Raw genomic sequence first — 18,712 nt, forward strand, 5'->3', positions numbered from 1 at the left:
GTTGAACATTTTTTCATACATTTGTTGATTAATTGAATATCATCTTCTCAGAAGTGTCTGTTCAGTTCTTTGGCCCATTTATTGATTGGGTTATTTGGGTTTTTTTTTTTTTGTGTGTGTGTGTGTGTGTGTGTGTATGTTAAGTTTTTTGAGTTTTTTATATATCCTAGAGATTAGTGCTCTAACTGATGTGCATGAGGTAAAAATTTGCTCCCATTCTGTAGTGAATAGAGAATCTATAAATATTTTTAAAAATTTGAAAATTAAATAAGTTTGGGTAAAGGGACAATTCTTCCTTTTGATAGAGTTCCACTTAATAGATAGAAGACAAGGAATAAGAAAATAACCATCAGACAAACATCAAATCATTACAGACAAATCCATCTGTAAACAAAATTGGACAGCAAAAAATTGAAAAGAAATAAGATTTACATAGTCCAAGAAAATCACCCTGGGATGGGGCTGTAACTCAGTAGTAGAGCCCTTGCCTAGCACATGTGAGGTACTGGATTTGATCCTTAGCATTATATAAAAATAAACACATAAAGGTTATTGTGTTCATATACAACTAATATTATTTTAAAAAAATGAAAAGAAAGAAAATTACCCCAAGAAATTTTCAATTCAAAACAATGAATGACAGCAACTTTACAGTAGAGAAACTTGGCAGATATCACTTTAATCATGTGACCAAACTTATTATCACCATTAATAAGATAATTCCAATCATGAAACTCTTAGATATGATGATGAATGAGGATTCAATGCCCCTTCTATGTTATTGTGTGCCAAATGTGCATTGCTTCATTCCAATTATGAGAAAATGCCAGCACACTCAAACTGACAGAAAGTCTACAAAATAACATTAAAAATATTAAAAGCATCAAGTTCATGAATGACAAAAAGACTTAGAAACTGTTACTACTGGAAGAGACTATGAAGAAATAAAAACTCACTGCAACACACACACACTTCTGAGAAAAAGAAAGAATATCAGTAGAAAAACTAATGAAGACCAAGTAAGGTGTGTAGCTTGGTTAACAGTATTATACCAGTATTGAGTTCACAGCTTTAATAATTAACTGTAGTATGGTTGTCTAAGGTCTTGAAAGTGGAAGAATATATAGAAGCTCTCAGTATTTTTTTTTTTAAAAACTCATCTAAGGTAGTCCTAACAAAAAGCTAAAATAATTAAAATCTGAAAATTCTACAATAGTACCCCCCTTCTTTAATGTAAATACAGCTGGTATAGTAGCTTTAAGAACCCTACATGTTCACTCACATATCCATGTTAAGCTATCCAAGACAATCCAAGAGGCTGGATCTGCTGGGCAGGGTTGCTTACATACACAGCTCTCCATGTACAAATTGATACTATGAACTCCTCTCCTTTGCTTGCTTTTAACTCTCGTCCACTATGACAACGTAGTGACTTTTTTCCACATAATAGTGTATACTATGCCATAGTTCTGACTACACTAGTGCAGTTTTAAAATTCATCATTTTAGAGTCTTTTTTGGGGGGGTGGGAGTATTGGGGATCAAATACAATGCCTTGAGCATACTAAGCAAACACTCTACCACTGAGCTAGATTCCAGAACTTAAGAGTCTTAAAACATAAACAAATGCCTAGGGTTTAAGACTGTTGAGTTTCTGACCTATTTTTCATGCTCAGGTAAAAAAATACCACTGTTATGTTCTTCCCAATTCATTAAAAAAAAAAAAAACATTCTTCCATTTTAAAATTAATTAATTACTTTTTAGAGCTGGGGATTGAACCCAGGACCTCATGCATGCTAAGCACATTAGCTACACCTCAAGCCCCCAATATTTCTAATTTAAAGAATTACTTTCTTACTTGGAATAAGCTGGAGAAACCCAATATGGGTTGTCTTCTGCTGCTTTGGCATGACGCAAAATGGCTTCCCTGGGATTACTGTCATCAGTCTTGTCCAGAGCAATGTTCTTCACGATGTAGGAAGAAAGAGTGCCTCCATGGGTTCCAACTCGGCCACCACGACCTGTTTCAGAAGGGGAAAAAAATCAGAAACAGCACTAACATGACAACATGTTGCTAGCCCATGCACACTGTGCTTACCTGAACATGATCTCAACAGCACTTGTGTATAATCCTTTCAGCCATCATAATAATCAGAACCAAAGAAAGAAATCATCAAACTGCAATTTTCCCATAAAGTTTTTAAATAGAAAGAGACTTGAAAAGATTGTTATATCTTAGTTGCTTAACTTACAGAATGAGTAATGAATTACAAATAATTTGCCTTAAAACATACATTTCCTCCAGCAAGCTGGGGTTATGGCTCAGCGGTAGAGCACTCGCCTAGCATGTGCAAGGCTCTGGGTTCGATCCTCAGCACCACATGAAAATAAATAAATAAATGAAATAAAGGTATTGTTTCCAACTACAACTAAAAAAATATATTTAAAAAAATTTCCTCTAGCATGAACACTTAAAATTCAATAAATAACCAATATTCATTAGATGCTATTTTAATGTTAAACAAATTTATCTTCCCATATTTTCAAGTACTTTATAGGCAATCTCCTGGGCAGATTAACATTATTTTAGGTACTGTAATTGTCCTAGTGGACAAGAATCTCCTTAAGGGCAAGGATTTGTTCCCAACTGAATCCCTAACCACTAGCACCTTCCCTAGTACTTCAAAAATGTCCAACTTTTTAAAAAGATAATCAAGAAGAAACTTTTTAAAAGGCACAGAAAAATTAACTGTCAGAGAAGTTGTGTGGCCAATTATTATTAGGGCACTTAGAGGAAGGACAGCACTTGAGGCTGGGGTGGTGCACAGGTCTTTCTGAAAGCAATGGATTCATTTCAGGGAGGCTCAGAAGGCAAGGAATGCCATTTTCAAAAAACAGAATGGATAAGCATAAAAATGTGGAAAGAGAAATTCAAAGAGTGGGGCCAGGAGGGAACCAACAGTTTATCAGAAGGTCAGAATAAGGGAGAAGTGAGGTTTAAAGCTACAAAGATGTGTTAGAGTGAGACATGGAGAACCTTCCCCCTCTGGAAATAGAAGTGCACAGGAGGAAGCTCATGAAAGTTTGGAGACAGTAGCAACGTGAAAGCTAGAGGAGATGGAGATAAAGCTATGTATAAGATGATGGAGGTGGAAAAGCAACAGGAAGTGACTTGAAATACCACACCTATGAAGAAGGGTTCTGCAACAACCCAGGCAAGAATGTTATTTAGGAACTTTGATTAGGATAAAAATGAAAAAAGTTAATAGAAGTAGACACGTGAAATATTTTCAGTGCTGAAAGGCCAATAGATAGAGGTCCAGAGCTCAGGCTCAGATGAGTGACCAAGTCAAAAGCTACAGACCTGGGAGCATTACACCAATGGAAACTACACAGGGTGATGGCACAAAGTAGAATTCCAGTGAAGGTGTGTGTTGTAAAATAGCTGATGCTGCTTTGCTTAATTCCGACACCCATTTTCTTGAAAACTCTAAGGATTTTTACTCATCTTCAAGTGATTTGGGCAGCTCCATTTTCTCAACACTGAACTAAAGGATGGCCACCTTCTGCCTTGTATGAAACCTAAGCTAGCCTGGATTCTGGTCAAAGTGCCCCATGTTGTACATTAAGCCAATATTAGAGGAATGGTTTTAATGCCATGTTCCGAGGAGCCCCAGAGTTCTACTACCTACAGGGCTTAAGTTGGAGACAGCAGAAAGGGGCCCAGGCTCCCCCTCCCACTTAGCACAGTACATCTTTACCAACTTCACACACTGCAATTCTGCATTAGATCTTTAGGGGAAATGTTCTGGTTATTAAAAATAAAACATTTGAAAACATCAATCTAGTAAAATCTCTCTGAAGAGAAGCAACAAGGAACAAAAGATTTTCCCATAATCTGTATCAGTGACCTCACCCTGCCCCTCACCCCCTCTGCAGGTCACTAGTTGGATCATAGTCACCTGGGCCTGCTACAGGAGGTTCAGGTTTGTGTGACTTTAGGGGGTCCAGTCTGTCCTTCTCCAGCTGTTTCCTGGTACTCCGTTGGCGGGGCTCGCGGAACATAGGCAAGGCATGAGCTGCAAGAAGTCACAGTTGAAAAATTTCATTATAATAACAACTTTTCATCCAAAAACATAGCTGAAGCATGACTAACTGAAAGATGAAATGGAAGTCATAATGACAGCCTTCATCTAATAATAAAAGACAGTCTTACTGTAACCAATTAGCCAATTTTGTCTGCTACCAGACTCATTGTTCACCTCTCCTGGCAGTTAATGGCACTCAGGAAACACCATCAAAATCTGTCACAGAAACATTGGTGAGGATCCCTGTCTCCCAAACAATGGGTAACAATTAAAATTTATTTTCTTTGGTTTTGAAAAGAAACCCTATTGGGGACTGCCTCTTTATTTTTTCTTACAGGACCCAAATGTGAGTAATGCCAATAGCTTGCCTGTCAGCCCCAAAGTTTCCTCAGATGCCTCATAAACACTGGACTCACTTCACACGTTTCTGAAATGTGACCACCTCTCAGGAGGAGTTGACAACACTGAGTAACAACCGGAAGGGAGGAGCACTTATCCCAATGAAACTGGGATAAAGGTTGCCCTGAATGCAGGGGTGCCTGATTCTCCTGGCATGGAGACTGATGGGGCCTTACCCCTCCTTCTACATGGTGCACAACACAAGATGATAAAAATCAAAGTTATATCTGTTCAATTGCTGTTGGGTGTTTGCTCAATCTCAGAATTAAATTTCAGAAAACAAAAGAGTATTAGAATTTAAAAGGTAAACAGAACAATATTCTGGGGGAGAGGGAGAAGATTACTGGAGGGAAATATTTAATAACCATCTTATTCTTAGCCACCGTAATTTCAGCCCTTTCTCACAGATTAAAACTTCTTTTAAAAGAAAAGAGTATCAGGATAATGAATATAAAGGTTTAAGGAATTTTTAAAAAACTAATGAAATATCTCTAACACCTCAAAAACGCTTCCAACATCCTCTCCTACCCTTTACCCCTTTACTGCCAAGCAGGGCCAGACTATGCTTGCTTCGAGTCCGGGGAGCTGAGAAACAGCCACTTGTCACTCTGTCAGGCAGCACAACACACAGTATTTTTAGGAGGGGGAAAAATAGCTTTTCACTTCAAACGATGGCAGGAATTTAAGTAGGCCGCGTGTAATTACATGAGCTGGGCTGGTTATGACACCGACTTTAACACTTCTACTCTTGCAAAAAGTGTCATGGGATCTCATGACTGATCATAAGCTCCAAAGGACTTGGTCTTATGTGAGACCCACCACAAGGGAGAAACCCAGCAGTATAGCGCCCCCTGGGCTTTACAGGGAGACACTGAGAAAGTCCACAAGGCCACTCACTAATAATTGCTGTCACATCCTAGATTTCCTTCTAGACATCACCTGTTACAGGTCAGAGGCCATGGCTCTGGGAATACAGATCTGTCAGATTAAAGAGTTTGTGTAACAGAACTGAGAAAAGTCACTCTGCCCTGGTAAGCTTTCTGTTCATACCCCTGATTGTTATTTTAGATACAAAGCCTCCAGATTGGTCTAGCTCATGGTCACACATTTCAGAGGGAACTGCAAGAGACCCTTCATCTAGTCTCCAGGCTCTCCTGATGAATTTCAGTCACTCAACCTCACATTGTCAGTCCACAGTGCAACAGGACAAACCGGAGACTCCTGATTCTATTTTGGGTACTGGGGACTGAACTCAGAGAAACTTTACCACTGAGCTACATCCCCAGACCTTTTTTGAGAAAGGGTCTTGCTAAGTTGCCAAGGCTGGCCTTGAACTTGTGCCCCTCCTGCCTCAGTTGTGTAAGTCACTGAGATTACAGGCTTGTACCACACCTAGCTCCAGGCCTCCTGATTCTAAGACCAGCACTCTTTTTTCTTAATTCATAGAATAGACTGTTGTTCTTTAAAAGACTGCCATAGAGCAATGCAGTAGGCTCATATAGGCTCTTCACATTTGTGTTGGAAGGTATGTGAGGCCATGATGAGTCACAAGCTGAAGGGGTTAAGGGTTATGTGATTTGTGCTTCTGTGCACACGATGGGAGGTTTTGTGATATACACCTGAACTCTGAGGGCTTTTAAGAGAGAGGTAGTGAGACATATGACTGAGAAGTATGCTGACTTACGAGTGATGATGTAGTCCTGGGTTAGAGTCTCAGCTTGTTTCGCCTTCCGTTGAGTTTTAACCACACATAATTTTGCTCCCCTGAGGGGTGAATAAAAAATTATTTTATTTATTTGGTTTTAGGAACAGAAAGTCTATGTTGAAAGCATCAGATACTTTGAGGAACACACCCCGTGCATGGTCTTGTCAAATCCTGGACTTTCTGAGGGAGAACAACAGATGGGGCCTCAGTGATAAGGATTATTAAACTAACAGACATGCATGTCTGTCAGAGGTCACTACCAAGTAAAAGGGCTAGAGAGGTATGAGGGCACCAGGACACAAGTTAAAAAAAGAAAACCTATAAAACTTACTTAAAAACTTAATATGCTAAAGAAATACTAACAAAATTAACCACCCTTTACACTTTAAAGGCCATAGGGTTCAACATTTATATCCTAGATGGAAGCAGCCTGGGTGGTCTACACCCCAAGTGGCATATGTCCACATCTCAAATACAAAAGTACAAGCGTCTGGAACAGAGTTGGATTGGCAGTATTGCCAAGGGGCTACAGCCCAAGAATGTGTGGGATCAACCAAAAGTGTGCTTAGAACACATTACTTCACCTTAGCCATGCTGAACTATCCCTTTTAGGAGAAACAAATATAAATAAGCAAATTTCTTAAAGATTTCAAATAAAGATAGCACCCTTCTTAACAAATTCTTCTCAAATAAGGCTTATCACTTTCTCAAGTGAAACGACGCTGGTTTATACTAATAACATTAGCATTTTCAATCTCTTTGTTATGAAAAGAAATCTTACTTATTCTTAAGTACCATAATATATAACTTTATTTTATAGGGTCAGGTTCCAACTCTAGCCCAGAAAGGATTAGGGATGTCTTCTTCCACATACAGAAAAATTATGGTCAATGAATATTCATTTAATAAGAGGATGACTTTCCTTTCCTCAGAAAGTACATGAGACTCAAAACAGGTGACTCTAATGTGAAATTTTTTAAAATATGTTTTTAGATGTTGACAAACCTTCATTTTATTCATTTATTTATTGCGATGCTGAGAATCAAACCCAGGGCCTCACATATGCTAGGCAAGTGCTCTACCACTGAGCCACAACTCAAGGCCCTAACATGTGAATTTTAATTCCAGCTATCTGATGCTCCCTCTAAAGAAAAATCAGTGACTGTACCATAAGAGACAGAAATAAACAATCTTTTTGAAAGTGGTAACATATGTCTATCCTTGTGCTCAAAGAAAATGGAAATACCTGAGGGACTGACAGCATTTCCTGAAGTTTTCAGACCTTGGAAAAACACTAAAATGCCTAAGTTTGACATCTGGGTGGGCCTGGGGATTTGAGGGAAAAGCATTTGTGCTGTACCCTTCTGCCAGCAGAGAACAACCTTTCCAAACATCCAAACTGGTTACCTACTAAAAGCCAAAAAGAAAGGTAACAAAATGGACAAGCCATTTCCATTTCCTGTAAGTGGTTAGTTGCCTGCTTTGTTAATCCCTCACATGCATCACTGCTAATGCCACTGTCCAGGGTGGTATGCAAAGTGGGCAGGACTTGCTTCCCCCTTGCACTCAACATTTCAGCTAAAGAACTGCAAATCCCCAGGAAACTATCACTTTAAATTCAGTATGGATCAAGGGTGATATCTAAATCCTCTTTAAAGCACAATGCTAGGAGTTTGAGGCTTTACTCTGTGCCAGCTGCATTTTCTAAAAGGGTGCTCCTCATCAAAGGGGGAAGTAAATGAAAGCAGGGGTGAAAAGAAGCCCTCCCCCCCAGTTGTTGGCATCCATCTAAAACAGGTGATACTTAATGAAATACCTCTGACTCTTATTGGGGTCATAATAGACCTTCGCCAATCCATTTCCAGTTCCAACCATGATCTGGTTCAGCTTTGGATGCCACAGACAGCGCACAACACTCTGAAAAGTAAAGGCATGAACTCAATAAAGAGGCCTAATAAAAATGGGGAAAATCAAATATCATTCTGATAATAACCTGTAACTTTTAGGACATCTTCTAAATTATAAGGTTGTATGCTTGAGGCTAGATTCCATTCCATCACTTAAGATGTTCTCTTCCTGACTTACCCCTGTTTTCCTGACAGCCTTGAAACCACAAAGTTAGGCTGCCCAGCTCCATTACCATGTGAGGCTGGCATCGGGAAATGCTGAATCCGCATGACTCAGTTACACTTACCACTGCAGATTTAGATCTCAGTGTTTCACGCTTTCACACATACAATATGTCCCTCTGGACTGCAGATTGAAACCAGGTGGTTACTGTTTTTAGTTCACAAAGATTCAAATCTCATGAAGCTTTGTTCAGAAGGAATACATATTGGTAGGCACTTAATAATCTCTGAGATAAAACGGCAGGGTATTGGCAGAAGCAAAACAGAGGTACACAATACAAAACTTGATATTAACCTAAACAAAAAGCTGTTTAAAAAAAAAGTTATGGGAAGCTATGATCCTCTGAATTCTCTTCTAAAGAGGAAAATAAGTGGTGTTCTAGGGTCATAAAGAACAATGAATTCTGAATGAGAACTGCAACCTGTTTTTAACTTTTGTCTGTAGTAAGAGGGCAGAGGTGTGAGGGATAGCATGAACAGAAATAGAGGGAAAAAAGATGAAGTTAACATTGGCAAGCAGCAATACCATGTTCTGGTCTCTACAGCACTACTTAGATTTTGAAAAAAAAAAAGAAATAAGTGGAAGGATTAATTCAACATTTATTAATAATTGCTTACTCATCAAGCTATGCACTAGGACTGAGGGGAGAAAGGGTAAAAATTAGATATTGCCATTTTATGATTCCAATGGTAAAATGAAAATTATACAACTTTTGTGACCTATCTACCTTGGGCTGATTTCCTTTAGTTCCTTGTCTCTAACCATCCCACAATTTCATTAAGACAGATTATCTGGGAATCCCTAGATCCCTTTTGATAGCAATTCTCTCATCCAAGTGGCAAAAAAAAAAATATATATATATATATATATGCATATAGTTAAATGGCTACAAATCCTCTGAGATTCCAGAAAAGCCAAGGAGGAAGCTAAAAAGAGCCTGTGCAACTACTAATTCCTGACAATACTCCAGGATAGTGCTTCTAATCTCTGCACCAATGAAGAGAACAGAGTTGGTCTACGGGGAAAAAAATCAAACAAAAATGTTTGTGCTTTTTCCGTCAGTGGAGGAGAAATTAAGTTAAAAGGGCAGGTTTTCATTTTTTTTTTCTTTTCCTACAGCTTTCCTTGAATCTAGGATGCCTGCTGCTCAATGTCTGCCAACAAGTGCTAAAAGATGCTAAGATATACAATAGTGACTCCTTCTTAATAGAAAAACTTGAAAATAATAAATTATATTTAGTTTGACAGTTTGGTTTTTCCTTCCCTTCTCTTTTTTTTTTTCTTTTTTTGGTTATTGCTGCTTTGTACATATGTTTACAGAACCAACTTTAATAGGTATGTGTATAAAATTCAAATTTTCTCCTAATAAAACTGCTCCTGGATGGTAAGGTAGAATTAGGTACAACAATAGTTCACAAAGTGCAAACTAATTTCTGCAAAGTGCAAACTGATTTCCAGGTGCTCTGCCTCTGGGACTAATTTGAGAACCATGCCTAGACCACTGGAAACTTCCTGATAGTCACAGCCAGGTATATGGAAACAAGAGGAGAGTCACAAACATAACTTCCTAACATCATGCTTGTGTAACCCTATTTAATAGAATAAGTTAATCTGAGCCAAGACTCATCTCTTTAAAACTCTGTTTAAATGTCAACACTACTCAGTCCACCCTATTTAAAACACAACTCCCCTTACTGTTTTTTCTTTTTCTTCATATAATGCATCATCTTTTCACAAAATATTCATTCTTTAATTATGCTTTTGTTTGCCTTGCCCACCAGAATATATGCTCTATGGCCAATTTTGTTTTGTTTGGCAATGTATTCAAAGTGCCTAGGGTAGTGTTCAATGCACAGCAAATGTGTCCTGAAGGAATGAATGAAAAGCTACAGTTCATCCTAATTCCATGACTAAATGGGATGCTTTGCTAGGTAGAGTGGGCAACAATTTACAAGCTAAAATCAGTACACTCCCTGAGAAATAATTTGATTTTTCCATATAATTATTATATTCAGATATTTATAAATGCAACCAGATTAGTTCTTCCTAATGTAGTCCCAGAGAAAAGATGTATACTAATAATACATGACAATGAAAAGGGGCTTTTCAGTGACCCTAGAAATCTCAGTCACATACAAATGGCCCCAGGACATTCTTAAAGATATAGTATTAGAGTTATTTCTCTTCCTTGGTTCTCCAGAGGTCTGGCTAAGCATCTAAGATTACTGGTGCTCAAATATGTTTTCAAGTGAGCAGGGTGCAGATTTGGAAAAGATCCACAATGTAGGCCTGATAAATTCCAAGACACCCAGCCAAATAGGCAGTTTCCAGGGGCAGCAGGTTACTGTTACTCTCTCCCTCTTTGCTGAGGGTGTAAATGTTAGAGAGAGGCAACTGCTCAGGCCAACAGACCAATATCTGATTGCTTTCCAGGGAGTCCAAGGGCACTGCACCTCTATTCCTGTACACATCCTTGATCCTCCAGAGCTTTAAGGCATACATGACTGGTGAGCATATAAGCTCTTACAAAGAAGCACATTTACTCTCTTTTCATTCCAAAGCAGGGAGAGGCAATAAGACCCCTTGAGCTAAACAGTCATTCCAGAGATCTGTCCACTGTGGCAATGAGTCACCAAAGTAGCCAATGAGGGGCCTGTGAGCAGTCTAAATTAGGCAAAGGATACTTAAAGCTCAATTACCCTAAGACTGGTTATTAATCAAATACTACAGGGATTCCAAAACACAGAACGAAGAAACAGAATTCAAAGTCAAAGGTGGGTGGGCCTTTCTTGTTTATTAATATTTATTGTGTGTGTTTAGCTAACCTTTGTAAACTTTGCAGCTAATGCGGCTCCACACTTTGTCCTGTCAAGGAAATGCATCTTATAGCAGAGAGCTGGCCATCTGCCAAACCAAACAATCCCTGAGACAGCAGCAGGCCTGAGAAGCAAGCAGAGCTGCCACGCTGCTAACTTGTCAAACATTCATACTGGGCTTTGCTCAACAACAATGGACACGTGCCTGCTAGAAGCCTAAGGAGCCATTAGAAGACAGATGAGCTATAAATACTTAGAGTGCAATCACTCAGTCAACCAACCACCCCAAACTCCCTCATCCTGTTCCTCAAGAGGTGCTTCTTTGGCAAAACATTCAGATCTACAGATTTATTGAGTAATGCAGCAGATGGAAGGTAGGAAGCACATGTGAGTCAAAGGATCAGGGAAGAACATCAAGACACCAGATCTATATGATCAAAGGCAACACCCTCACATCATGAGATTCAAATGGTAGAAGGCCACTGCAATGCAAAGAAGTAGATTCTGAAATTAGCCTACATATTTTAATATGATCTGTTTAATTAAATTGATAAAGCATTTTATTCTGGCACTAATCAATTTCATCTTACCAAACTATGAAGTTTCCTTTAGCTGCCAAAACTGAACTCCGTTTTAATAAAAAATTAGTTTTACTCTTTAAACCAAAGCCCACTCTCATTTTAGCTTTAGAACTTGGCGGTACAGAGCAACCATAAATGGCCCAAAATGTACTGAGCTCCAACAGCCACTAGGACGTGATAACCAGGGTTGGGGCTACAAGTAAGATGGTCAGAAGGAGTTATAAGAACTAAATGTGCTCAACACAGAGATCTCTCCTCCCTGGAGAGACCAAAAGAAAGGGGGGAGGGGTGGGCTGTGAACAAAGAAGCACTGTGTACAATCAGCAGTGGCACAATTCCAATACAGGAATTTTGAATTACCCATTAGCAAAAGTGAAACAGCCACAAAAAATTCCAAATAATTTATTTCTGTGGTTTTTGGTTTACTTTAAGTGAAATCATGGAAGCAAATAAAGAAAGGAGGATGAGGAAACCAAAGAGAGAAATGGACTTATATTTTAGGACATAGTAGAAAAGGAAATATTAGGTTTCCAAAACTTAATTTAACGAAATTGAGCCCTCACAACAATACTTCAAAATTATTAATCTCATCCAGCTCATGGGTGAAGAAACTGAGGCTTTGGGCGGTAACTTTTCCAAGGTAACATAACTTACGCATAGGGGACCTGGTTTGGATGGGAAGGTTTCTCTCATTCCATGGTTCATTCCCTTAAAATACTTAACTATGCAAGGTCCCTTTTGAAAGATGGGGAAGAAGGAAGGTGGGATATTTTTCATCATTTCCAAACTCACCTAACTTAGAAATCTTTACAAGCTTATATTAAAATATAGCTGGGGATGGGAGCTGGGGATGTGGCTCAGTGGTAGAGAGCTTGCTTAGCATTTATAAGGCCCTGGGTTTATTCTCCAGAAACTTTGAGGTGGAGGGTAGTAGATAGTATCACTAAAGCCATAAAAACAAAAGCACACCAGTTCACAATGTTACTATAAAAGAAGTCAATGCCTGTACAACATCTTAGATGTCTGTATTGTACATATCCAAACACCACCCTCATTCTACTATACATGCTAAAAGAAGCCCAACATCCTTCATAATTTTATGCCTTAAACATGATTATGTTGAAACACCATTTCCTGATCCTTCCCAGCTGCTGACCCACACTGTAAACCAAACTCCATCTGTTTTTTTCATGTTTGGTTTCTGTTATAGAGTACAAGAATAGTTAAGCTAACACAGTGATTCTTGGGAGAACAAGCATTTTTAGATTTTTCAAATAAAGAGCCTGACACCTGTATGTGAAGTAGAATGTCACACAATTTTGTAGACTTATATTAAAGAAGACATATAAAATAAGCCTTAGAGTTATGGACATCCTTAGGACTATCCAATATATTTGAATGACCATGGGTGCAATCTCCAAAGCTGAGAATGCAGATCAAGATTTGAGCCCAAAACAAATACAAAGAAGGCAGATTAAACCAGGAAGGTACTGGAGAAATAACTTTCTTCAGATTTCCATAAGCGTGAGACTTAATTTGTGGAGAAGGAAAAATTGTTTTCTAAATTAAACTTGGCCAGGGAAATAGAAGAATTAGGTGGGAATTGCTTCAGTTTTTTTCAGGATATTTGTCCTGTCCTTGTTCCCTCCATTCCTTCTCAAAGCCTGGCTTTTCCAAAATTTGGGATAACTTTGCAGCCTGAGTGAATCAGGGAGTTTGGCCTCTTTCCTCTAAATTCAGACAGAAAATCTGATGAGTAAAACTCTGTCTCCAATAAATAACACTCAAAACACCCACCTGATCTCCATGGAGATATCCCTGAATGCCAGAGACTAAAGGCAGACATTTCTGTAAATGAACACACGCCTTTTTCCCTTCCTCAATCCTCCAACTCCAAGGAAGCCCTACCATGGACCAGACTTTTAGCAACTGTCATCTTGCTGGAAATCTCTCATATCAGTCCCAAATAATTCTCTATCTGATAAGCCAGACACAGAAGCCCAATGGTGACAAGAAAAAACGCCACAGAATTTTAATGTAAAGGTCAGTACAGAAAAACCAAGCAAGGAAGTATTGCTCAGCACCTGCTATAAATATTTGATACAGATACATAGATTATGCTTATAAAATTGGCATCTAATTATCAAATTAATTCCCATAAAACCCATGGAAAATGCATTTATTAAAATCTATTTACTCATAATCTAGGCTCTAAAATTAAGGTAACTACCAAATCAGCAAAAATCTGGAACCTGGTAATTGTCCTTGGCACTAAATAAATCACATCTGTATCTGATAAACTTGCCTAAAGAATTTCATCACAAGAAAAAGTTCTCAGAGAAAATGGAAGGTCTCTTGGGTAAGAAAATTAAACACAATTTTCTTCATCTAATTCAAAACACTAAATGTTAAGTTTGTTCCAATTCTGTTACTTGAGAATTTATGAAGGCAAAGAAAGCACAAATAATGACTAAAGAAAGTCTGGTAATTACTCTTATTAATGCTAGTCTGGGAGCAGGAAACAAACAGGAAGCTGGAGTCCATAGGGTGAGCAACATAGGTGGGTGGTCATCTTCAAGGTTCATATCGTTCAGGCCCCATTCAGGGAATCCACTGAGAAGCAGCAAAATTTCCCACTGGTGGGCACAGAATGGGTTAGAGGACATGGAACCCTCACGCATGAGTAGGGCTGAGGGCACTAGAACCTCAGGTTAGTTACTTCCAGCAAAATCAGTCATATCTGTGTTTACTACATATTACCATTTGTCACAGGGACCAGGTTGGGGGAAAGCTTGGAAGCACTACCTATGCACATCTCTCCTAAACCAATCTACACAGATTCAGGCCCCTTTCCCTTTCTCCATTTATCAACAGTTGGAGATGGAAATAAAAATAATAACCCCACTCCTTCATTTGTGTGAACAAAGCACAAATACATAAAGTTTATCCAATTCTTAGCTAGCAGATAAGAACTATATGCATGCTCAAGTCTTTAAAATTAAGTATATAAAACCAAAAACACACAGGAAAAGCTGAATCTTCCCATATAGATAACATATAAAATGTTATTTATATTAGTGTGGTACAGATCAAGATGTTTTATATGTCATATTCTTTTATTTAGCCTTTTGGGGGTCTCACAACTCCTCCTCCTAGACTATGATCTATCACTCCAGGAAGGGACAATCACCATCCTGGGATATATGCTAATTATAGCCCCCTTTTTTCCCCACACTATATTTAATTGTGAAAGTTTGGCCAGAGTTCTGATAGAACAGCTGGAAAACTTATTACCTAAGATCATTTATCACGTTCATGTTGGGAGAGAAAAATATGTCAGGAAATCTTAAAAGACACAAAGTTCTTTCCCTGGCTCATCAATGCACAAAACATATGATGCTGGGATCAGACGCTGGAGCACTCGTCATTACTGTGTTATATGTTTACACATCATGTAAAGACAGTGTCTCTTTCTGAGATCTCTAAACTTCTACAAACCCAGGTTTTTATGTCTCTCTGATATTTTATAAGGAGTTAAGTATATTCATCCCTCAGGTTTATTATCTAGTGGTTGATTCTTCATCCAGCTTTGCCATTCATGGCCAATGTGTCTATATAAGGAAAAGTAGGTAAGTTTAAACACCTGTTAAATAAAACATAAATTCTTGTGCAGAGAAGTAGAAAAAAGTTTCTGTTTAAATAAAAGGGAAACACTGACTGTTTAAATGGTTCTAAAAAACTAGAAATTGAAGTAAAAACCATTTACTTGGAAATACTGACACCAATAAGTAGCTTGTTACTGATATAGCCTGTTATGGGACTAAATGCACTAGTAAATTCATAAACTATGAAACTTGACAAGCCCTCCTTCTGGTCCTCTTTCTTTTGTTCATAAAAACTAAGGCCCCACATGATTGGCCCTTCACTTTACATTGTAACTTTCCAAATGTCAAAGAGATGAATATAAGAAAAGATACCTTATTATACAGGATTAAAATTTGGAATCAGAGAAGAGAATGTTGAATACAGAATCTAAGTAATTGCAACTGCAAATTAAGAATCTACTGTTTAAAAAGACAAATTTACAAAGTTGTTTTTTTTAAAAAAGAAAATAAATGAAGTGATAAGCATATCAGTATATGTCTCCTAAGGAAGAATAATGATTAGACTTTTTAAAAAAATGTCAAATTCCCAACAAATAATTTTTACTTCACAGCACAATGTTTAATAAAACTAGGGGCTGAGGATGTGGCTCAAGTGGCAACGTGCTTGCCTGGCATGCGGGGGCTCTGGGTTCCATCTTCAGCACCACATAAAAATTTAAAAAAAAATAAAAATGTTTGTGTCCACTGAAAACTGAAAAATATATTTTTTTAAAAAATAACAACTAAAACCAAATTATATTCATTAGAGTTTAAATTACCAATATTTTAAGCAAGGGTGGCACATTTAAGTTTTCTTCATTGAACTCAAAACACAGCTATTTTTAGTAAGTGTGAAAAAATGATCATCAATATCAAGTTGTAAAGAAGCAAATAAAATTAAATGTGCTCTCCTTTCATCAAATCTAAAAGCAAATATATTTATTCTTTGAAATTCCAAATTAATTTTTTAAAACTATAAAAAAGAAACAAAAACAAGAAAAAGTGAGAGGGAATAGGTCAATTAGTTTAAGTCCCAATAAGAACATATTACAATAAAATAATAAAGCAAAATCAGCAAAAACATTTTCACCATATATCAACTACGTGCCATGTGTTGTACCAAGTATTAGGAATATGATGTCTACACACACACACACACACACACACACACACACCCCACTTTTAGCCCAATAAGACCCTTACTCTAATTTGTTCACAGGAGAATTTAGAAACGTTTTGGACGAAATTATCAAAGATAATAGTAGTCCTGAGAAAATATGATTCACAAAGAAATGTTAACCAAAAAAAAAAAAAGAAAAAAGAAAAAGAAAGATTAAGTTTAGTTCACTTAGACAAGAGAATACTGAACAGCAACTTTATAATCTTCAAGGAAATAGAGGATGTTGACCAGCTGTTCTCCAAGTCCATGAGGACCAGAGTCAAGGATGTAGGCTCTAAACATGAGAATGTGAAGTAGAGGGGTTAAATGTGAACTCTTTAGGGAGGTAATAAAATCTTCTGTTAAAAGTAAGCCTGATTCTTATATACGAGAGTTAAGTCAGTTCTCAGGTAGGCAAAGAGACAGTCTCTGGAAAACACCGAGAGCAAAGCACACCTAACAGCAAACAGCAGCTAATTAAGCAAAAGCCAGTAGCTCCACCTGTGGCATAGTTAGTCAAGGAAATACACGGTCAGAGTAAGAGAGGTGACTCACCCCAGGATCAATGACATTATTTTATTTCCTACCATGTGAATATCCCTTCAAATGTGCAACTAACTCACAGGCTTCCTCCAGGGCACATGTGCTGGAATTTGCACTGTTTCATTTTGTGCTTTCCATTACAACTGTAATATTTTCAGTGTAAAAAATGCTTCTAATTGGTTCTGGGTAACAGAGGAAACACACTCCACTCAGTCTCTTCCTCTGAATGAGGTTATAAAACCTTGACAGGAGGCAAGGTATACTTACTTAACTCTGAAAAGTAAAAGCAGCAGGCAGAACAGGGAAGAAGCCCAGAATGAGAGGTACCACTAAAGAGAAGTAAGTTTATCATTCCCTAACTCTGGTCCTCCATAGAAAAAATACTTTTGAAATTTAAAAAATAATAACTCTATGATGTATAAAATATCAAATTTTAAATAAAAATAGTATCAATCCAACTGAATTTTCCTTTTTCCTCAGACTCCAAAACAGGTTGGTATAGCATTGTTGATAATCCCATTTTTATTTAAAATGTTAGTATTTTATTCATCATGGATTTCTCACATTAACAGACTTTTACTATAAGAAACTTCATTATTTTAATAATAATAATATATATGATGAATAAAATATCAAAAATTTAAAGATAGCTTTATGGCACTCCCTTGCTTCACACTAGTTTTCTCTGTCTTAACTTATACCTTACTCTATTACAGAAAAATTATCTTAAAATGTGTCGTAGACCTAAACATAAACAGAAAAGTGCACAACTCCTAGGAGAAAGCATAGGGATAAAAAAAAAAAAGTTACAGACTATATGAGACCTTTAATGACATTCTTGAAAATACAACACAACAGGGATAGAGAAAGACCAGGGAACGGTTAGGAGTAGGGGCTAGAAGAAGTGAGTGTGACTATGCAGGGATAACAAAAGAGGAGTTTTGGGGGCTTGACAGAACTGTTCTGCATCTTCATTGTGTTGATGGTGATGACACAAATCTATTCATGTGTTTTAAAAAATCATAGAACACAGTACAATTTTTAAAAGGCCAATTTTACTATGGAAGATTTTTTTTTAAGGATAAAACAGAATGAACACTAAGTTAGTTTCTTTTCCCCTACATAGAACATCTCAAAACTTCATAAGGCAGATTTTAATAGCTTAATAACAAGGAAATCAGTAGGTATTTTTCCCCCTCCTCTATTCTCATGTGCCTACAGATGAGCATTAAACTATATTCCTCAAATCCTTAGTAATATTGTCCTGGAAGCTCCATAGAATGGTACCTTTAGGTACAATGATTACAGGAAGAAATTTCATCAGGTCTTAGTGACATCAGCTCCTCTTGGACATTGTGAGGCTAACTTAGCAGGTGACTTGAGCCGAGTTCCAATTAAGTTTAAATCATGCATGTATGATGCTTACTTCAGGAAAACTCAAGAAAGCGTTTGGTGGGCTGGGGAGATAGCTCAGTTGGTAGAGTGCTTGCCTTGCATGCATAGGCCCTGGGTTCAATCCCCAACACCACAAAAATAAATAAAATACAAAATAGGGATGGGGATGTGACTCAGGGGTCGAGTACCCCTAACTTCAATCCCCAGTATATATAAAAAAAAAAAGTTAAAAAAGAAGAAAGAAAGTGTTTG

The 18,712-nt window shown here is 37.6% G+C and overlaps 1 protein-coding gene across 1 annotated transcript in view; it reads right to left on the reverse strand.

The window, feature by feature from the left end:
* The window catches only part of Wdr70 (WD repeat domain 70), a 300,524-nt gene that overhangs the window by 22,267 nt on the left and 259,545 nt on the right, over positions 1-18,712 (reverse strand). Inside the window, exons 14-17 of the mRNA XM_026401787.2 lie at positions 8,009-8,109; positions 6,172-6,251; positions 3,963-4,079; positions 1,859-2,021 (exon numbers count right to left, since the gene is read on the reverse strand). Coding sequence (XP_026257572.1) covers positions 1,859-2,021; positions 3,963-4,079; positions 6,172-6,251; positions 8,009-8,109 — 461 coding nt within the window. The remainder of the gene's footprint in view (positions 1-1,858; positions 2,022-3,962; positions 4,080-6,171; positions 6,252-8,008; positions 8,110-18,712) is intronic.

This window comes from Urocitellus parryii, chromosome 1 (genome assembly GCF_045843805.1).
Source record: "Urocitellus parryii isolate mUroPar1 chromosome 1, mUroPar1.hap1, whole genome shotgun sequence".
Lineage (NCBI taxonomy): Eukaryota > Metazoa > Chordata > Mammalia > Rodentia > Sciuridae > Urocitellus > Urocitellus parryii.